Source organism: Crotalus tigris, unplaced genomic scaffold, assembly GCF_016545835.1.
Source record: "Crotalus tigris isolate CLP2741 ecotype Arizona unplaced genomic scaffold, ASM1654583v1 scf7180000023589.2044511, whole genome shotgun sequence".
NCBI classification, from domain to species: Eukaryota; Metazoa; Chordata; class Lepidosauria; order Squamata; family Viperidae; genus Crotalus; species Crotalus tigris.
Genome location: NW_024100062.1, coordinates 1,250,056 through 1,273,329, shown reverse-complemented (window position 1 = coordinate 1,273,329; position 23,274 = coordinate 1,250,056). Strand labels below are relative to the sequence as shown.

Genomic DNA, 23,274 nt, shown 5'->3' with positions numbered 1-23,274 from the left:
ATTTGTCAATATTTGTACGGTTACACAATACCTCCTACTTTTGAGATTTCACAGCAGGACATACCAGGACATTCTCAGCTCTCCAAATCCTGTTATTCAACTATTGACTAAATTAGCTGAAGATTCTCAGACACATTTGGATGTGGTAGATACTTTATTGAAGTCAAGCCGTAAATAAAAGAGTAAAGTCATATATTAAAAAATGGTCTTCTTCAGAGAAAATAAATTTCTATCCCTTTTCTTGTTATTTTTCTGAACTAATGTGGCAATTTGCTCATTGACCTTGTGCTCAAAACATACTTATGTATTGCTCTGCTCTGGAGAGTGTTGATTGTTGCCTCATTGAATTCAGTCCTTATGCCATCTCTTTTTCACTTTTGCCTTTTTTTTTTTTTTTTGTCTTCCAAGTGTGAAAGTATCACTAACTTCTCTTCCACTTTCCTGGTCATGGTTGCTGTAGGGTACTATGTTTCTCCTTTGATTGCCATTTATTTATTGATTGTATCTGATGAACTGTCTCTCGGCGGGCCTCCCTTGCCCTCCTAGCTCTGACTTATTATACGGTATCAGAGAAGAGGCAATATTTTTGTCCTTTCTACCTTAATAGCTTAAATCAGACATGTCAAACACAAGGCCCGGGGGCCGGATGCGGCCCGCAAAGTGGTTTCATGTGGCCTGCGAAGCCATTCTGGAAACAGTGAGGGAATGGCCCCTGCTGCCTTGGCCCTGGCCCAGGCCAGCCAGGAGCCAATATACAATTTTGTGGTGGCCATCTGTGCTGAAACGCATTCAGTCTTAGCTCCACAAGGCCATCTAGAAACAGCGAGGAACCAGCCCCTGCCATGTTGGCCCTGCCCCCTGGGTGCATGCTGGGGAAGTGTCACCCTTTGTGAGGAATGAAGAAATGGACCATGCCTTGGCGCTTGCCCCGGTCCCACCCCCTTCTGCCAGAGACCTTCAGATCTGCCCCACTCCTGCCCAGGCCCCCACAGTCACCCTTGACACGAATGATGTAGAACTGGCCACACCCACCCAGTAGCCAGGGCAACCGTAATGCTGATGTGGCCCCCTAAAATCGGTTACAACTAGCAGAGTGAAATCTGCAGGGACTCCTTTGCCTTTCTGGGAAGAACCCCTGTTCTAGTACTCTCCCTCTCATCCTTGAATAGAGCAATCTCTGTCACTTTCTCCCTTTTTAAAAATTATTATTTTTTATAATCCTAGACCATTGAAATTATTTTTATTTATTTTATTTATATGCCTCCCATCTCATTATTGAAGCAACTCTGGACAGATTACAAAAGGATAAAAGAATAAATATAAAACCAATTAAATTTGGTAAGAATTAAATAAAGACTAAAAACCAAGAGGATGAGGGTAGTGTGTTCTTTCTGATCCTGTTAATCATTTCCAGTATAGAGCATCTCCACCAGAAAAGTCAAGTTTTAAGACCCTTCTGGAAGGCTAAATCTAACCTCTGGCAGCAGAATGTTCCAAAGGGTGAGGGCTGCAGCAGAAAAGGGTCTTCTAGACTCTGCCAGCCAAAATTCCTTGCAGATGGGGTCGGGAGCAAATCCCTTCTGCTGGAGTGAGTGTGGTGGGCCAATCACATTGGAGTGAGACTGCTTCTAAAATATAGTGAATAACAGGAGAAAAAAATTAAAAACTGAAACAGTGGTTTCTAAAAGCCATGACTATTGATAAAAAAATATTTATTTATTTATTTGGAAAATTTATATTGCCGCCTACTTCCGGCGACTCAAGGCGGCTTACAGGAAATAAAGACACAATATAAAAGAAATAAAAATAATAAAAAATAAAGACAATAAAATAATAACCTCACCACCTCAGTGACAACACACACTCATACTAGCCATTTAATGGACTCCATCCTACCTTGGATTCCCCAGGCCCACTGGCAGAACCACGTCTTTAGGGCCTTCTGAAAGAGTGTTAGAGTGGGGGCCTGTCTAATTTCGGGAGGGATGATGTTCCAGAGGGAGAGAGTCACCATAAAGGCCCTTCTGGGTCCCACCAGATGTATCTCTTTAGGGGACGGGACCCGCAACTTCCTTGCCTCCCTGCTCTAGTGGGTCAGGTTTCTGAGAAAGGAATACACATAACGAGAGCAGTGATCCCATAATCACAGAAGCAATTAAAATTACTGATATCAGCATTGGGTATATAATGGGCATTTTAATAACACGTGTGATGCACACTCAGCCTCTATATCTGAGCATAGGTAAGTGTGGTTTTCACATGGGATGTTCGTTGGTTATTCTTATGGGTAGCAGCCAATGCATGCCAAAATTTAAAAAAAAAAGTCTCCTGTGAGGGACATGAGATGACCGAGATGGAATTATATTATAGAAAAGATAGGAAACCTAACTCTGTCAATTTGAATAGCTTGGTACGAAGGTTAGAAAATGTCAGCAAGGGAAGGCTACAACCTGCCAAGTCAATGTTAATGCATATCTTTGCATAGAACCAAACTTGTCCAACAAGTTCCTCAAAAGGCTTATGGAGATTCTCAATCATCCAAGTCATTGTTATCCCGAAGATGCTTTTTCACGAGGCAACTGGACTTTCTTGTTTTCTCATCCAAGAGCTGAAGAAGCTTCTTCGATAAGAAGCGAAACGTCTTTAAAGAAAAACAAAGTCCAGTTGCCTTGTGAAAAAGCATCTTTGGGTTCCCCAAAAGGCAGAATTAAATGCACCCCAAAGAAGATGCAGCCTAATTTTAACCATATTTGAATATTAGAAGTTGAGTGAGACCCTATCAATTTGAATATTTAAGCTCCATATGGGCTCTCCAGAGTTTTATCCTAGCCAAGGGCAGAAAGTATCAGGAAGGAAAGACCACAATATGCTAAATCATTACTTGTACAACAACCTCCCTCTCTCACCCCTAGGAAATCTATTTTCCTCCTCTGAGAAGTTACTGGTGGATAGCAGATAGAGAAGACCTATTGTATAGCTAGTTAGGTAGCTTGAATTTATGGAAATACTGTGAACACAACTGTCAAAAGAGACATGCAAGAATGTCCAATAAATGCTACATTTATTTGTTGGTTTATTTATTAGATTTTTATTCTGCCTTTGTTTTTGAGTAACTCAGGGTGGCATACATATTCAGTCTCCTGCCTCCTATTTTCTTTACAATAACCACCCTGTGAGCTGGGTTGGACTGAGGCTGATTGACCCAAAGTTGCTTACATGTCTATGGGTGGACCTGTACTGAAGGTGTCCCAGTTGCTAGTCAGCACTTTAGTCAGTACACCAAACTTGGCATTCAGATAGCCCCATTTGACTGTTGTTGCTCCTATACAAGGAATCCAGATAAGTTCCATCTCAAAAATTCTTCCTTCTGTTCTTCAAGATGGCAACGGGGCAAAACTGCTAAAGAGGGGAATGAGGGAATTTTGGAAAACTGAATTTTTTTCACTGTGACTGGAAGCTGCCAACAAAAAGTCATAGGTTTGATCTGTGCTATTACAGGGAATGGTCCAATAAACCTGCCGTCCTTCTCTTAAACAGTTTTGTGGAAGGGAGAAATCTAGCAGAAAACTGTGCTTAGGGAGCACTTTCTTGGCAGTTACTGTCAGCACTTTTATTGGGATGAAGCACTTGATTCTTAAGAAAGGTTGAAGTTCCTGAAGAAGGCAAGAGCCATCTGGAACAAAGAGCTAGAAAGTGCTTGGCAGCTCCTATGAGTGTTAACCATAGGGGATCTGAAATGCTGTTACCTGATATGAATAAGTTATTATAACTGAAAACCAAAGGTTAAAAAAGTTGATCCAAGTGTCTTTCTGAGTAGTTTATTTCTGTAAGGTGGCATTTGTCTTATATTTCTCAATGATGGGAAGAAGGCATCTCTTTTACATCTGATAGTTAAAATGTAGTTTTCCATAAAGTGTAATGAACACATATTAATTTTTCTTTTTGTATTATGTTTTAATTGGTTTAATTGATTTTACGATTGTTTGCTGTCCAGATTGTTTGAGATGGGAAACTGTATAAATTGAATGAATGAGTGAATGAATGAATGAGATTCTAAATGTTCTGCAGTCAAAACAACGCATATAATATAGTCAACCAATAAAAATAATTATCTCTTACTAAATACTAATCCAACTTTTCATGGCAGATACTAGATGAGGTGGTCTCAAATCTACCCAAGTCCCAAGATGTAACAACTGGCTTCTTAAAACCCACCCTAATTGATCAGGGGGTTGATGAGGCAATGGGAGATTTGTATCTTCAGACTTGCCAGATTTTGTTAATGTATCCTTACGAAAAATAAAATTAGCTTATCTGGCCATGATGTTTTTTATTTGTATCCCCCCTTTATTATTTTTATAAGCAACTGAAAACAGCGAACATATCGAATGATCTACCTTCCTCCCCCTATTTTCCTGCAACCCAGCTCCTGCAACTGTTCTTCATATGTTTTAGCCTCAGGGGCAGAATTAGTAACCTATCTCAGCAGGTTGATATAGTTGCCGCTCACAAAATGAATGTTCTCGTTCACAATGTGGTCATTTCCAGCATTGCCACTTAGAGGAAGACATATTGTTGGAGTTGCTTCCTTCTATTCCCTATAGTCATTTAAAAACTTTTACCAAATCTTTTCTCTGCTCACCTTTTGAAGTGGAGTGGGGATGTAGTCATCCTTTCTCTTTTTGTAAGAATGCCTATGGGATGTGTGTAATGTCCAGGGACATTCTTGGAATTAAAAATGGTATTGGGATCTGGTACATGGTTGTGCAGCTTAAATGTCAATGGAGATTCTCAGTCATCCAGGTCCCAAAGCTATCTGCCATCCAGTCAGAGCTACAGAAGCTTCTTGGATGAAAAGCGAAACATCTTCAAAGGAAAACAAGAAAGGTTGTGCAGTCCTTTAGCTTTTTTTTTGCAGATGTTTTAATTAAAAGGATAATCTTTTTTTTTTTTTTTAAATTAACATGAGTAGAAAGTCTGGCAGACACAAAGGAAATGCCTTAAGTCATGGTAGAATATGGGAACCAGACTGCCTACCTCTGTGACAAGAAAAGTAAGACATAACAAACGTATATCAAGGTTTTATAATTAGCATACTACTATGTATATCTTGAGATAAAGAGGACTATGAAATTAAATAAATAAAATGCCTGGGGTAATGGTTGTGAGCAGAGGCCACATGATTTTAATAGGTACAATACAAAGAAAATTCCATAATCCTGTCTTTGAATGTAGCATATAGATATATTAGTATGGGTCTAATTTCCTCCTAATTTTGTATCTCTTACCCCTTTTGTATAAACAATTGACTTTTGTTATTTAAATTTACTTAATTAAAATGTAAACATGATGTCATTGCAAGTGCTACTTCAAACATTGATTTTACCTACAGTATTCTAAGGTGTATTTTGATTTTCTAGGAATTCCAACAGTATTCTTTCACCGAGCTAAAATACCTCGTAATGTCTCAAAAGACTGAAATAGAGCTTTTGCAAAAAAAATTGAAAAGAACAAATCGTTCACTGGCAAATCATAGTCTTTGCAGTAGAGATTTCTTGGATTGCATCAGTACTAGGGCTGGGAAAAAATACAAGGTAGGAAAGTATTTATTGCCTAGTGTATTTGTGTCAAAATGAGGTTGGCAAAGTTTGACATTTTGTTCTGGGACTCAGATAATAACAGTTTTAATAACTGTCAATGCTACTTATAATTCTGGAAGCTTTATCGAAGAGTGTTTTTATTATCTGCCAAAGACTTGTTAAAATAACTTTTGGGAGTAGGAAGTTTTACCTTATTAAACACTGGATAAAGGATTGTTAATTTAATGAAATTATTTAAAAGTTCAATTCTTTGTAGAATTCTTAGATGAATATTTATTACTTGATAGTGTTTGTGCAGTTGTCTGTTCTTTCCAAACAAATGAAACTGAGGTTAAGTTAAAAAAAATCAAGTTTGGATTTAAAAGTTTGTAATTAATGAAAATGCTGAGTTAGGAGTTTATACAAATGATGTTACTTTACTTTTAGAATTAATTACTATTCTAAAGGCAGTAATTTTACATTTATTTTGTTTCTTAGAAATTTTCTTTTATTCTGCTTTGAAAGCTCACGCCTTGTTTCACTGCATCATTAATCAGAACACAAATAAAACAACAATACACTCTATTAAAATATCTGCTGAGACTTGATACTCAAACATAATTCAAATAAAAAAAGATGCTATAATTGTGAAAAGTAGTATAATTTATGCACTGAGATTACTACATTGCCTGCCACTTGCTTTCTGGGTCAACTTTAAGATGCTCACTTTGGTACCTAAAAACTTACAAAATTTAGACCCAAGATCACCCATTGCCATAGAGTTATCTCATACTTTTAAGACTGCAATGAGGCACTTCGGATACATCCAATATAACATCAACAAATTCTGCCTTTTCCATTGTGGGATTCATATTATGGAATAAATTGCCACTAAGAGACTTCAGACTGTCCTATCCATTTACACTCAGAAAAGGATTTAAAAACCTCAATTTTTGCTCAGGTGCTTTAGAGATTTTTAAACAATTATTTTATGATTATTTTTAGAATATTTAAATGATTTGAAATTGTGCATCTGTACGTTTGTAAATCACCCAAGAACATTGGCATGAGCAGCAAATAAATAAATAAGAGAAAAGGCAGGCAGCGGTCCTAGTAGTTTGAGGATAAGGTCTAGATCACTTGAAGAAGCACCTCTGGAGACTTGAAATTTTTTTAAGCATTACAATTATACAAATAACTAATATAAATGACAAAATGCAAGATAGTGCAGGAAAAAGGAATATAGGAAAGAAAGGAGAAGGAAGGAAGGAAGGAAGGAAGGAAGGAAGGAAGGAAGGAAGGAAGGAAGGAAGGAAGGAAGGAACTTCGCCCCTAGTCACAAGTACAAACAATTTTAACAAGTTAACAAGTTACCACCTTATCTTAAAATACAACCAACAAATTCTTCCTCCTATATCTTATCGCTTGTCTATAAACAAATCCTTGTCTTTCACTCCTGGTTAGCAAAAGTCCGTTAAGGATTATATATAACAACATAGAAATAATAGTATAAACAGCATAACAATAAAATAACAATTTTAACCTTAATGAAATAAACCAAATTTACCTTCCCTTTATTTTTAACAATGTTGGTTTTTAAACTCTTCACATGATATTCTAGACAGAACTTGATTTCTTTTCATTTTTCCATTCACCCTAATCAGCAAGTCTTTCAAAACTTTAACAGATCTCCTTTGTAAATTAGTATAGGAAGATTATCCAAGTCACCCTTCTGTTTTGTTATTTGTTTGTCAGTCTTCCTAGGTAAACCAAATAGGAAACACGGCTATGACAAATTAATTCTATTTTATTGAAGACTTCATAAATATAATCTTGCAACTCTGAAAGTACAAATCTCCTTAACAACCTAAAGAGCTAGAGAAAATCCTTTATGACAGGGGTCCCCATCTCCCGGTACGTGGACCATTACCAGTCCATGGCATGCCAGCAACTCGTCCATGCAAACAAGTGAAGCCCCATTTGCGAGATGCAGGCAGCATGCAAAACCACGTTTCCTCCGGTCCACGGGAAAACCTTTCTCCATGGTTCCTGGTGCCGAAAAGGTTGGGGGCCGCTGTTTTATGAGTCTCTTTCTCTGCCCATTATGTAGCAGCAGGCTATGCCCTCTCTTATCTGACAGTTTCCTAGGCCGCATTTTTTCATCCCATCTCTCAAGACTTTTCTTACATACCATTACACCTTTGTACTTTTTAATTATGAAAACATCAGCTGATTCATTTGTATATCCAACCTATCATCTTTTTCTAGATCATTCTTGTAGCCTGACAAGAATAACATATGAAACAGGTGAAAGATTAACATCTCTTACTCAAATCTTATCTTAATATTTCTCTGATCAAATATTCCCATCTTCACTCCCAGCTCCTTAACCTGCATATCATTATCAGAATACATTTACTGTGAATTATATCTAATATCTATATAAGTATTCTTCAATCTATTGCCTGCCAAATATGTTCATTTATGTTCCATGGTGCTTAGGAGTTATGGGTCTAATATATCTGGAAGGGGTTTTGTTGGGCAAACCTGCCTAAATTGTGTCTGGTTTTTCACTCAAAGACACAAAGGTATCATCCAGGGCTGATGTGGCAGATTTACTTTGTTTTTAATATATATATTGGGACTTCTTATTCCTGTGTACTTTGACTCATAATGTGCTTTATATTAATTGATAAAATAAATTAGCCCGTTTTCTTTAAATTGTACTCATGAAATAATGTTTCAAAGAAAACATATTTTTAAACTGTACTTTCTGCCTTTGTTCTGTTCAAAATTAAAAGCTAGACTCTCCCAGCCCTTTTTCTTTTATTCAAAAGAGAAACTGCAATGACTTTTGGAAGAATTTAATTTTTTAGTATTAACTAAAAAAATTCCATGGGCAAAATGTCATTGTATATTTTGCAGTTATTAAATCATTAAAACTTTAAGATTAGCATTAAGATTAAAATGTTGTTCCATATGCTAATCACAGTTATTTACAGAAATTCAGTAAAACTAATCTGTATATTTTATTTGTTTTACATAAGGACATTTGACATAGTACAAGCAAGAAGGTTGCCCGGTTTAAGTACTAGTTTCACACATCCTTTCTCCAGATTGCTATATGAACTGCACATAATATAAACACATATTCTTGTCTCTAGTTAGACATATTATATTTAATGACCATATGGTCATTATGTTATAAGATCTACTGTCTGTTTTATTTATATTCCTCAAGCATATTGTTCCTTCAACTTCACAGTGTGTTAAACTATTTCAGAGGGAAACAACTCTTTCCCTCTTGTTTCTGGTTGTCCTATCAAGTGTAACCTTGGACCCTTATAGAGCAATTAGATCAGCCTCTATCCCCTCCTTTGTAATGAGGTTTCTTGCATTTCTGAGACTATAACCCTTTAGTCTTCCCTAATGGGACATCATTATTCTGAAAGAAACAATGTAAATGTAAATGAATATTCTCATTAACGAGTCACAGAGAAACCTTTAGTGGTAGCGCTGTGGTAATTCTGCTTGTTATTTCTCTGGTATACCATGCAGGATTTTTTTTTTTTTATAATTCATTATTAGTATTCAAAATTACTTGTTCTTTAATTTTGCATGTCTTTCATAATCCAGCGTTCCAACCACTTCAACCATGTCCTTGTTTTATTCTCCAGAAACCACATGTGAAACGTTCAAGGTCTCTGTCCCCAAAGAACTTTTTGAAAGAGTCAGAAGAATTACGGAAACTCAGAATAGCTGAAGGAAAGATTGAAAACTTAGAAAAGACACTACAACTAAAGGTGAAAATGAAAATACATAACTTTTTTACTTGGCATCAATAGACCGACAACAAAATTTGTGCAATTTATGGTATATTGCACTGTCTGTTGAAATTGAAAATGAATTAGGTGAAAGATATGTTTTATTATGTACATAAAGGTATATCTGTTTTCTGTGTGTAAAATGTTGCAACTGTAACATAAATAGTCCAGGAGATGCTTTAATTAATAATTGTAGGATCTAGATCTGTGCAAATATATTTGTCTATTCTTAAGAGGATTTCTTTGTCTGTTTCAAATATTATAAATGACATATGTAAAGTTTAAATAGCATTGATTGCTTATGCCTTAAATCTCTGTTTCTAGCCACATGGATACTAGAATCAATATGTATAGCTATTTCAAGTTAAGTAGTGCAAAATCTGTGGTCTCTGTATATAGTCATGTAAAAAAGTACTTTTTCACCATGTTAAAGACTTTTTTTTTAAATATATGTACATACAGTATCATTTTATCTTCATTCAAACAGTGTGAAAAGACAAAGGTGATATCACTGAACAACAATCTGACAAACTGATTTTGTAGTCTCATTTACTGAACAAAAAATTAACAGATGTGCTATTTCCTTCTGGGGAAAAAGGAAGTACATCTTTCTCTGTAATAATTGGTAACATCTTTTGGCAAAAACAACCATAAATAGATTTTTTATAACTGTGTACCAGTGTCTGATATTGACCTTGAAGAAATCTTTCCCATTCCTCCATTCAGATTTTTTTTCCAGCTGTGCAATATTTGAGGGATTTTTTGCATGCACAGCCCATTTTAAATACATCCACAGCATCTCAATGGCATTTCGAGCAAGACTTTGACTTGGCCATTCCAGAACACTTTCTTTTATATTTTTTAGCCAATCTTTGGCTGGTTTACTGTGATATTTAGAGTCATTGTCATGTTTCAAGCTCAACTTTGGGATGAGCTCCAGTCTTCTGACAGATGGTCTCACATTATCTTCAAGCACCCTCTAGAGAATTCCTAGGAGAAATTGTGATGGTGTGTGCTGCCCAAGGCCTAATGCAGCAAAGCAGCCCCAAACTATAACATTACCACCATCATGCTTTAAAGTTGGTATCAGATTCTTCTGGTGAAATACTGTCCTTAGTTTTCATCAAACGTGCTGGTACTATGGCCAAATAAACTATCTTTGCTTCATCTGTCCAGAGTACATTGTTCCAGAAATCTTGACTAGAAGTTCATGAGCAGTTTTAATCTTGCCTTGATATTTTTTCTACACAACAGATTTTCCTCCTGACATATGTCCTATGTAGATTTAATTTGTCCCAGCTTCTTTCTGATGATTAATTCAAGCATTTTGATAGTGTTAATAGTGATAACTACCTGGCGGTTTACATGATGAAATTCTAGGGTTTTTAGAAACTTCTTTCAGCATCTTGTGTTCTGCTCTCGGGCTAAATTTGGTAAAACAGCCTGGCCTGGACAAGTTGGCAGTTGTTGGAAATCTTCTCCTCTCATTGATGATCTTCCAGACAGTGGAATGATTGATGTCTACTTGTTGGGCAATATTTTTAAATCTCTTCCCATTTGCATAGATATTTCTAACCTTCTTTCTGAAAGTCTCAGACACCTCTTTTGATCTAGGTATGGTCATAAATCTCACACTTCAACAACAAAGAGCAAATCAGAACAAATATCTGAAGTTTCATTAAGGCAAGCTACCAAATTCTCACCAAAGGTGTTCTAAGCATTTGCCCCAGATTTGGCACATGTGATTCTAATGTGAGGTATTTGGTAAATAATAGGACTGTACTTACTTTTGCATGCAAAATCTATCTATGCTTTTATTTAAATTACACAATGGATTACAAAATGCAAATGATCCATAATATTTGTAATCTGAAATCTCCTTTATCAATGTAGTTGAAATGAACATCAAATTATATGTTGAAATATATTGAAAAAGTCAAAAATGTTCATGGGCATACTTATCTTTTCATGACGATATATCCTTACTCTGCATCTGTACAAATCTGTGCATATAAATTTGAAAGTTTTAGACGCTGACATTCTATGTAGATTATTTCCCATTTTTCATATAATCAGTCTAATGCCTGGCATCATGGATTCAGTCAAATAAATGAATTTTAAAAGTCATAGAAACTGTCATGAGACATATTATGTAACTGACAATCATGTAGTTATACAAGAATAAATACGTGAACAGATTACCATTTCATACACTTAATTGCAACATGAAGAAAAAAAAATTTCCCAACATATTTTGAAACTTACTTCTCATCCTACATCCTACATAAGATTAATCTGTTCAATCAGGTTACATCATCTTAGGAGACTTCCTTCTGCTATTAATTGCTCTCTTGATTTGCTTTTAAATTGCCCTTGTTACTGTCATGGAAAGTGTGAATGATCTTAGGGAACAAAGGGAAGAGATGATGAGAGAGAAAAGTCTCCAGGAGCTTAGTGGTCAGAGAGAAAAACTTGGGAAGGATCCACCCTGATTGATCAGACAGTTAAAAGTGATGGCAGAAAGGTTGTGCCTTCAGCTTTGCAAGATTCTATTAATACAGCCTTATGATAAAACAGAATTAGCTATTCTAGTCTTGTTTCCTGTCTGGCTTACCTGGGAAGGCTGATGTTAGGGTGGCCAATGGCTTTTTTCTAATTGTTTATTCATCAGTCATAAAAGGAAACATTTTATCATCTAATGGAAGTTGGGATGCGTGCTTTTTCTGTGGCAGCCCCTGCCCTATGGAACATCTTGCCCTTGACGTTCAGCAGACCTCCACCCCTTTAACCTTCCATAAGGCCTTAAAGACTTGACTTTCCCCCCAAAATGTTGGGAGATTAGATGGTCTGTAAGCATGGATTAGTATTAGGTTTTTGTTATGTTTTATGTTTTAACTGGTTGTGCTTTATAGTTTTTAAAATTATTGTATGTGTTTTCTTGATGGAGAGTCACCCAGAGTTGGCTGAAAAATGGGTGGCTACATAAATATTTTAAATAAATAAATAAAATATTACTCTTGAAAATCCTTTGTATCAATTTTTAAATCTTTTTTACATATCCACCAAGCATAATAGAATGTCTATTCATGTTGTTCACATTTCCAACATACACTTTGAAGTGCCTTCATACCTTCTAAATAATTTATCTGGTGCCATGTATCAACAACACAACATTTTATAAAACTTTTTTTGAGATCATAGCGCAGTATAAATTTCAACTTTTAACTACATACTTTCCCACTGATCCATCTGTATATTATAACCAAAATTCTTAGCCCATTTTATCATACATCTTTTAACCTGTCTTCCTTGTTTCAAATTTCAATAAAACTTTATACCTTTTGTCCATTTTGAGTCTTTCTGATAACTGTAAATGGGAAAGCCATTAAGATTGATATCCTTCTGCTATTAATTGCTCTCTTGATTTGCTTTTAAATTCCCCTTGATAGATTCCCAATAATTCCTGGTACATCAAGCATTGGTCTTTGCCAGCTGTTTCCTCTTTTATAATATGCTTCTTGAACTGAGATCTATACAGGTTTTTTTAAAGATACAATTTAGGTTTATATCTATTCCATGTCCTCAATACGTCATGTCTATTAAAACTATTTTTAAAGTCCAGATTAATTTTAACTTTTTTTGTACAATACTTATCAATGCTTTCCAAACCTTGTAACTCTAAAAGTCTCTTTTTAGCTTTAGATATTTAGCAATAGCATAGCAACAGCACTTAGATTTATATACCCCTTCGTAGTGCTTTACAGCCCTCTCTAAGCATTTTGCAGAGTGAGCATATTGCCTCCAACAGTCTGGATCCTTATTTTACCAACCTTAGAAGAATAGAAGGCTAAGTTAACCTTGAGCCGGTCAGAATTGAACTGCTGGTAGTGGGAATGTAGAATTAGATGCAATACTGCATTCTTACTGCTGTGTCACCACAGCTATTTGAAAGTTCCTGCATTTATTTATATATTAATTCTATTTACAGTATTTATTTATCTGTCTATCAATCCATTCTTCCATCTGTCCATCCATCCATCCAATTTACATGGCCAGCCATCTCAATAAATGCATTATTCTGTGCAACTTAACCATATCCTTCCTCAGTTTTTTTGTTTATTTATTTATTTTTTCCTGGGGGTTTGGCTATAGTGTCCAAAATATTCTAGCCTTTTTCCAACAGCAAAATCTAGGGCAGGGATGTCAAACTGCCGGCCTACGGGCCAGACGCATCATCCAGAAGTCGCACCCACCCCATTGCCGGCAGTGGCAAAACAGCCCCGATACATTGCGCGACGTCAGGTGATGTTGCAAATTTGACATGTCTGGTCTAGGGTTTTGGTTACATTTTTCTATACTTTTTCCATCAGTGTTAACATCCATTTTCAGAGGTGGTGGTCATAATTTTACATAATACCCCAAATGTAGATATAATGTAGATTTGTGTGATATTATTTGCAGTTGTATTTTATGTTTCATAAAGTTGTACAAGATTAAATTATAAATGTTCACCATACTGAAAAAGGAACTCTTTGATGATAAAATAAGTATATGGTATAATATAAAGTGCTATAAATATAATGTTCAGGTTCAGTAATTGATTCTTAAAAGTCTTCATTCATTTCCCAGATTGCAAGTGCCATTTTAGGATTCCAGAGTTTTTTTGTGGATGTATGCATGTTGCACATTGCTTTAAAATTCACATAGTTTCAATAGTAGTTTACTGTGTGTTCCTTAAGATGCACAAATCCAAATTTATGCTGAGCATACAAAACCAATTGTATAGTTCTTTAGGTTCTAGCCAAGCAATTTTTGTAACTTTTGAATAAGTACATTTGTTATTTAAGACTGAATTCTTTGAATTATAATTTAGGTGTAATAAATTATATATTAATAGATGGCCATCAATAAGAAATTTAAGAATAGCAAATTGTCATTTTAAGATCTTAAGATTTACTGAGTCGTTTGTTTTGCTATAATGCAGATTCAAGAAAATGATGAGCTGAGACAAGCACATGAAAAACGTAAGAAACGTCTACAGACGTTACAGATCAATTACAGGGCAGTAAAAAGTCAGTTAAAGGAATTGGAGGAAGGTTATGGCAGGTAAGTTGCACAACTCACTTGAATGATTATATATTAAATTCAAATATGACTTTTGATACATTTTTTTAAAATATATTTTATTGGTTTTTTAATTTTAACAAACAGTACTTAAGACACACCGTGGTGTTTGGGTAAACAAACATTCCAAAGTTAAAAAAAAAACATAGATAAACTTAATACATTCACTATGATCTCTCTATTTCCCACAGATAACATAATAAATTTAATATATTCCATTTCTAGCTTAAATTTCTATTACTACTCAACCTGTTTTAAAACTTTATCAATTTACAATTATCATAATCAAATATTGTTTTACATCAACAAATTATTACTTCGAATATCTCTACCAAATATGTTAAATTTCTTAATCTCTCTCATCCCTCTTTTTAACACCAATCTCATTCATTTCTTCTTCCAATAATAATTAACTTAATTAAAAAAATGTTAAACCTTAATTCCTTTTAATTCATTACACAAACTTCAAATTCCATCCAATTAATTGTCATACCTTATTAGATCATATTGTTATACACAAAAAACACCTAATCAATTTAAACACTTCAAAATTCCATTCTCATAACTGAACGTTTTTTCAATTCCAGAACATATATATATATATATATACATATGTATATGATTATATATTTTTTATCCTTAATACAATCCATAAAGCCAAGGTTCTTTTTTGTTTTAGTTTTTTCCACTCCAATTTTAACTTTCATATTTCTGTACCAAACAAATTTCCATAAAGCAAAAAAAATCATCTAACTAGTTTAAACACACATGTACATAATTGAATTTTTCTTACTTCTTATTCTAGATCATTATCTTTAAAACAATCCATAAGCATTGCCTTTTAATCCATTAAACAGTTTTAGATTTCTTTTTCAGTCTAATTCTGGATTTTTTTCTATGCCACACAGGCCTCCATAAAAGCGCTTCCCTTTCAACCAATAAATCCATTCTTGTTGCTTGTAATAATCTTTGAGAAAATATAAATCCCTTCCTCTGCAGTAAACGTCTTTTTTCCCTTTCAACCAATAAATCCATCCTTGTTGCTTGTAGTAATCTTTGAAGAAATATAAATCCCTTCCTCTGCAGTAAACGTCTTTTTCTGTTCTCCTTGCAGCGTCGTTGCTTTGGAGTTTGCGATCTTAGTCTTTGCTTCTTCTGATTCTCTAAGTTGCTGAAAAGAGGGTTGTCAGATGAAATAAGTTCCTCTTCTATCTCTGTAAATTCCTCTTCTGGTATATTTTGATTTATACCATAGTCAGTTGTAGCCTGAACATCAGTTTGAGACTTTTGATACATTTTGATGGAACGGTTAAACTGAGGGACGAACCATTTCTTGTTATTCTTAATTTCATGGAGAAAAACACATATTTCATAAGAAATGTAATTGCTGTTGTTCCCATCTTGCCTTATGATTTATATTGTTTTCATTTTGTGTTTTTTTTTTCCAGCTGTTTTTCACAGTTTTTGTATGTGATAAAAATAATTAGGAAGGAACTGTCTGAACTACCATTGTGCTTATCTTATATTATAACCAAGAAAGAAATCAGAAATTCCTTTACCCTATGGGAGAATTTGTTAATCTACTCCCATATGGCCTTATAGCTACCATGCCTGCAGAACTGAGTTTGCCTTTGATAAGCATGAATATGAAATTGACTCCAATGGCAATTATGATGACAACTTTATTATTTTGTCCAATGATTTATCAAGTGCAATACATCTTCTCCCCAGATGGGAGATATCTTCCCTACCCTGTTATCTAGAAGGAAGACTTTTTTGTACAATAACAATCTATATCAATATCTTGATTCTGACTTAGTTGACCAATCTGTGGATACTTCTGTGCAGATCCACATCTTATCACCCCAATAGGGTAATCTTTATCTCTGTTTAGAAACACTCCCTAAAAGATTCTACACTTTTTGGGACAAAATCCACCACTTGTTCTCTGTCTGTTTGGGTTCTTTCTGACACTGGAGATTTAGCGTCTATGAATGTTTGTACTTCTGCTTCTTGGATTGTCATTCTCCTCCCTTAGGTACAACTCATGTCCTGGTACATTGCAAAATTACATTCCAAATAATCCAGTCCAGATTAGATGCTTTATCATGGTCTAGAAAATGTCCAGTCTTTTGGCTTGACTGGGCCACATTGAGCGAAGAGGAATTGTCTTGGGCCACATCTAAAATATATAATATAGTTAATGTATATAAATCTCATAATAGTGTTGCAGGTTTACAATCTTGCTGCATTACCAGCTCTCCATGGTCACATGTGGACTGTGGTTAGAGCAGGCCTGGTCTAGTACATTATGTTATATCATCTCGCTGAGAAATATTTATAACTTGGCTAAAGATACTCTTTACACTGCTTTTATAGACTTAAGGGCAGGCTTTGATTCAATATCCCATGAAAGACTCTGGAGAAAATTAGCTGGCACTTCTACTGATTGACATATACCTAAACTAATTATAGTGCTACATTATAGCACTGCCATCTAAATCAAGGGTATCCAACTAGGTGACCTAACTGGACATAGGTCTACATGTTAACATACCCCACTATGGTTCATTTTATATTAATAACATCACTGAGATTTTTGGGAAGTCAAAAATCATCTCTTGTACACAGCTCCATTTCTATTTTGATTTATACTGACAGTGTAATTCTAAGAAAGTTGCAAAATTCTTACCAATAATCATGGCTTTTAAAAACACCATATCATTAACTATTTCAATTTTTAAATGTAATGTTATTTATATATTTTTTAATTTACTATAATTGTACTTTGCTTTCATGATTGATTTAGAACCATAAATGAATAACTAATGGAGAACTTTTTCATTTTATAATTTTCTTTAAAAAATTTAAAGATAAAAACTAACAAAGTAATAGAAAATAAGGAAGACAAAGGGGGGGAAGCAAAATGTGCAAGAAAAGAAAGAAAAGATGCAAAGTGGCTTTCAATATTCTTTGCAGGAGTTATAAGTACAGTTTTCTATAAGGTTACATCATGATACTGAGCCATAAATCACAAGTTCATTTTTTTTATTTTTATGCAAAAAGTCCATAGAAGGTTTCCATTTACCAGTAAATGTAGATAATGACTTTACTCTAATCCAAAAAGTTAGTTTATCCATCTCAGCAAGATCTGTAAATTTCAGTATGCTTACATAGTGGATAGAGTTAAATTTTTTTTCTATGTACATATAGCAATTTTGTTGCAGTAATCAATGATCCATTCTAACAATTTTATTGTTAACCAAAATGGTAGCTAAGTGAACTTGTGTGTCTGTGACAGAGGGGAGGGGAAGAGTGAGACAGACTGCGAAGATCGTTGGTTGCTGCTATGTCATTCAGACAAAATTCTTTCTTACGAGGTCCTATTCCTGACCCGGTTTTTCCCTTTAATTAGTTGATTGGAACTTCCAGCTCGCTCACACTGCTACCAGAACCTGACCAGACCATAATCATTTTTACACTGAAGGCTTTTGTTGTCAAGTGCACAAAATGTGGTCATAAATGTGCATATAGGTTGGAAACCCTAACCCAATTATTACAATCATATTTGTGAATGGTCACTAACAAAAGAAATTGCTAACCAAGAACTGGCTGCATGCTACTGAGAAGCACTTAAAACAGTTGAACTATTCTCAGGCATAAAACTGGTATTAAGGAGATAACAACAACAACAACAACAACAACAACTTTATTGTCACTTTGAATGTACACCAATCGGCATACATCAAAATGAAATTTCGTTGCATACAGCTCTCAAAGGGTCACCACATCCAATATACACTCCTTGTTCATGGCCAGCTCAAGTTTCAGAACGTCCATTCTAGTCTCTAGGGAGTCCCACCACATTGCTCAAATACATTAAAGCCTTTCCAATCATGTGGCCTATATCCCTTATATCCCTCCAAAACGTTTTCATCTTTGAGAGTCAATGCAGGTGCCGCCATCTTAGAATCTTTTTTTTAATCAAGATGTACTTGATCTTATGTAATTTACACTAACATTTCTGTAGCCTTGAAAGAACTGACTGAAAGATAAAACTTTGTTCAATGCCATCCAAAGAATTTCATATTTGAACAAAGATTTTAATTAGTTACACAATTTAGAATGCCCTGTTTTGATTATCAACCAGATAGAATGTTAAATATCATAATTAAAACAATTGATGCATGACTGTTGATGCATGACTGTTAATATCTGTTTTCATAACGTTGGATACCATTTCAATATGCTAGTTTTAAAATTCATAGATTTCTGGTAGTAGACTTGTTTTTTTCAAGCACATCACTGTCTTTGCATTTGCTTCCCATGTACAGTTCCTTGTTTTGAGGTAGTAGAAGTATTCTGAGCAAACACATAGTAAATAATGATTGCACAGCTACTCCATCTGTTTCCTATACTTTATAGATATTACATTATTTTTTTCTTATTGTCAACTGGGTTGAATTTGTATTGTCCGTTTCTAAAGGAAATTATTAAAGATCACTATGAGTTCTTTTACCCAACTCTATTGTCAAATTTCTGTTAGCTTGACTCATTCAGTGTGATCCAGATTCTAAGCATGTGAGCCGTTAATACCATAACATTTTTTTATTATTGATTTCCAATATTTCTGGCCATTGCTGCTACAACAATTTTCTTTATCGAAATAATCTCTATCTTGTTTTCACAGTTGTTGTCTGTAACTTTTTAACTATTTGGCTTTCCAAATGGTGGCCTTTTAAATCATTCAGATTTTACCTTTTCACTGATTTTCTCAACTTTCAGATAGACAGATCAATAGATGTTTTGGCATTCTTTTCTTAATTCTGTAGAAAAATTCTCTTTCTTGCATTCTCCTAATAGCCATCTTCTTCTTCCACCTTGTTTCTCTATTTTAATATAGGATTCTAAAGTATTTAGTATTCTTCTGCTTCAAAATAGGACAAGTTTATATTCTTTATTCAGGAGTTGCTTTAGTTAAAGAATGTTTAGTATCCATAATGCTAAACCTTTCCCTAAGACAGAATCTCTGATATCTTTACCTTTTATTTCTCTCATTTAATTAAATGAGAGAGATTACACTATTATCAGAAACATATCAAGTCTCAAGTGTGGCACCCCATCTCCAATTTATCATCTTTAAGATTTATTTACTTAGATCAACGTTTAGGAGCGCTTCAATAATGTCACTAAATATAGCAATATCAAATGTTGAAGTGTTGCTTTTTTTTTAACTTGGCATTTAAAAGTGATTTATTTCACAGAAAATTGTTTCATTAAATTTACAGGCCTGGAAACAATAAGAATGGAAAAGAGCGTTCAGATCCTCAGCATCTGCGCCAAGAAAATTCTGATGCAGTATGGAACGAACTGGCATACTTTAAAAAAGAACACAAGAAGCTGTTGATTGAAAAGTGAGTCTTTTTATTTTATTTTAAAAAAATACATATACATTTAGAAAAGTGTGGTTGTATATGCTTATCCTCTCCTTGTAGAGTCCTGAGGGCGAAACAAAGAATTCCTTCCAGATACCTACAATTAAATCATCTTTCTCTGCCAGAAATAAGAAAGCAAAACATTAGCCTCTTCCTATGCTCCCTCCCTCCATATCCCACTCTTAAATCAGTGACAATAAGTTTGCAAGCACTAAATGAAACAGTATTGCATGAGCTAGGGATTGTGTTAATTAATGTGGCTCTCATCTGTTGGAGGTGTCGCTCTTCATTAGCCTGTATTTTACACACTGCTGTGCTTCATTTTTGGAATGAGGTGGTGAGGGGATAACCTAGCCAGCCATCCTTGTTTGATCTCCTTGATACATACGCAATGCAGAATGCCTCAGTTCTCTTGGTTCCTTGCCCTGTCCTACTAATCCCAGCTGAGCTCATTATGGTGTAGCCTTGCTGCTACTCTTGGAGCCAGAGCTGTCCAAGCTAATTACTGGTAGCAGCAAAGCCGCCTGTTAAGGGTCTGGAGTAGATCTGCTAACATGGGCCTTCAGAGTGACCTGCAAAAAGCACGGGGGAGTGGCGCTCTTTCTTGCTGTGCACAGCCTGTCCTTCGGGTTTAGTGCTGATCCCTTTCACAGCTCTTTTAGCTGTGGTAAGGGTAAAACTTGGTGAAGGAATTCTTACTTTAGAAAACATCCAGTTTGCTTCTTTGATCTTATAATTCATAGACGATTATATTCACCCTGCTTAAGTAAGAAGCTTCCCTTTCATACTAGACAAAAGGAAGTTGGTTGGCATTGCATAATTAGCCTTTTAATGATGTTTTAAAATGTCCTTTGTCAAGTTGATTTTGTAATTTAGCAATGAGCATGCTTGAAACTTGGAACAGTTTTCTGTTCTTTTGAGACATCCGTGTAATTCTCGGGCTTGTGCCTGCATTTTAAAGCAATCAGAATATTAGCACAACAGTAGAATTTTAAAGATTGCTCTTCATTTAGCTGTTAGAACTACCATAATAAAATACATTTTATAACATCGTATGTTTTCCTTTTGTGTCAATTAGGACAATAAGAGCTTTGTTGGAAAATATGGAGCTTTCCAGAATTGTGACCATGAATCTCAGAATTCCCAATAAATATAACTGTCTTAGGAAATTTGAAAGTTGATCTTAAGATTTCTGGAGAGGATCATAATCTTTAGCAATGTAGCTGCTATTAGGGACCCTCTCAATGGAGATTCTGAATACCTTACAATTAAAAATATAGTGCTTTTTTCAAACTTCTGAATGTCAACACTGCAGTGATCTTGGCTGAAGCCATTTTTGCTTCTTTTTCGCTTGCCACAGTGCTAGGAGGGGGGATGAGTGGTTTTAAGGTTAGATTAAACAATAAATTGTCCCATGGGAACCAAGGTCATTGCTGTCTGACTTGACAGGCTGAGCTTTCCATGAGAAAGTCCACCAAAGTATTCTATTGGGGAACGTGGATAATTACATAGTGTTGGGGTGGGAAGTTCAACTTTGTAACACTTGGGAGGGAACTCCAGACTTGGTTTCACTTTTGACAGTGCCCATACTTTATAGCCAATAAATATTTTCTTTAAGGAAACCCCTTGCCTTGGAGTTCTCCTTTTACTGGTCTCATCTATTAGAACCATGACACTGAAATTATATTTGCTCAATAAATAAATAATAATTTTGACCACAAAATCATGCTATGGCAGTCAATATGGATATTCTATTCTGGCAATATGTTTTGGACCATACATTATGCTGATTTTTTTTTGAGACCACACACAGAAACAAAGCATTGTTGAACAACACCGGATTGATTGAAATCTTGATGTTGTTGGAAGAAGCACAAGGAAGTTTATAATGAAAACTATTGTATTATTATTTGTATTAATATAACAAGGTGAAATCAAACATGCCAGTTCTTTGGCTTGTGTTAGCACTGAATTCTTTCCAAGAATGTTATAGTGTATTGGCATATTAAGGTAGTCCTTAACTTCTGATCATAATTGAGACTTTAATCACTGCAGTTATATGCTGCACTCCTTTGGAGAAGTATTTAAAGGTCTTGATTTGCTCTATTACAGTGATGGCGAACCTTTTAGAGACCGAGTGCCCAAACTGCAACCCAAAACCCACTTATACATCGTCGGGTGCCGGGTGGGTGTGGCCCATTGGGTGGGTGTGGTAGCAGCAGACTGGGTGGGACTAAAAAGTTCAATCAATCAATTCCAACTTTGCAAGATTTTTTTTCCCCGCAAGAAGTTGAAATTGATTGATTGAACCTTTTTTTTTTTGTACATGGCGGTGGAGGCCTAAAGCAAAAAAGTTTTATAAAACCCAGCTGAAGGCCTAGGACTGGGGCGACGGCACGCATACCCTCAGAGAGGCCTCTGAGTGCCGCCTCTGGTACCCGTGCCATAGGTTCGCCACCACTGCTCTATTACATTGTTATTTAGTCACCAAACATGCATATTAGGGCACTAAGCAAAGATTATGATCTTGGTTTTGGAATAATTATATACATACTTTTTACAGATATTCAAAGGAATCATTTGGACCACTGTGTTATGTTATTGTTTATAATCAGTTTGTGTGATCCTCTTGCATGAGCTGAAAACATGATTTACTCATTCTTTGCTTCTTAATGCATCTATACTTTGAATCATTTGATGACTTTTCAATCCTGACCGTAATTGCATTAGTTTGAACAGTTTGCTTTTGAGCAACCAAAATCAAACATTCAGTTTCTTTTTTTAATGTTCCATTTATAAGCCATCACCATGTTTTATCTGTATCCACTTTCCCCTGGGATATTTTGTAAAATTGAGCAAGGAATGCTTTCCTTGCAGTATTCCAAGCGTGTTTTTATTACGCTGTTTCAATATTCACATTTCATATTCTGCATATTCAATAAATTCCAATTTTTATTGGAACATTCCAATGCTTGTTCTTGGCTATCTTTTACATCATCAGCCCAGGCATGCTTTTCTTCTTCAGTGGTTTTTTGACTTGAAGTTAACCTCTACCTTCATTTCTGTGGGGCAGGTATAATCTATCAATATCACTAGGGGGCTGTAATGCATTGTAAATAATCAAGGCATTTTTCCATCCAAACCAGGGGTCTTCATACTTGGCTCTTTTATGGCTTGTGGACTTCAACTCCCAGAATTCCTCAGCCAGACATGCTGGCTGAAGAATTCTGGGAGTTAAAGTCCACAAGCCATAAAAGGGCCAAGTTTGAAGACCCCTGATCCAAACTGTCCAATTCAGCTTATGTATACATA

At 35.2% G+C, this 23,274-nt stretch overlaps 1 protein-coding gene across 6 annotated transcripts in view; it reads left to right on the top strand.

Moving 5' to 3' along the window:
* The window catches only part of CNTLN (centlein), a 189,423-nt gene that overhangs the window by 81,590 nt on the left and 84,559 nt on the right, over window positions 1-23,274 (top strand). For 5 of the 6 annotated variants that reach the window (XR_005553700.1, XR_005553699.1, XM_039319413.1 and 2 more), the window contains exons 9-12: window positions 5,421-5,594; window positions 9,257-9,382; window positions 14,388-14,509; window positions 19,816-19,941. Coding sequence is in view for 4 of the 6 variants with exons in the window: in XM_039319413.1 (XP_039175347.1) it covers window positions 5,421-5,594; window positions 9,257-9,382; window positions 14,388-14,509; window positions 19,816-19,941 (548 nt within the window). In the remaining 2 variants the exon portion in view is untranslated. The remainder of the gene's footprint in view (window positions 1-5,420; window positions 5,595-9,256; window positions 9,383-14,387; window positions 14,510-19,815; window positions 19,942-23,274) is intronic. The other variant, XM_039319412.1, reaches the window with a different exon arrangement.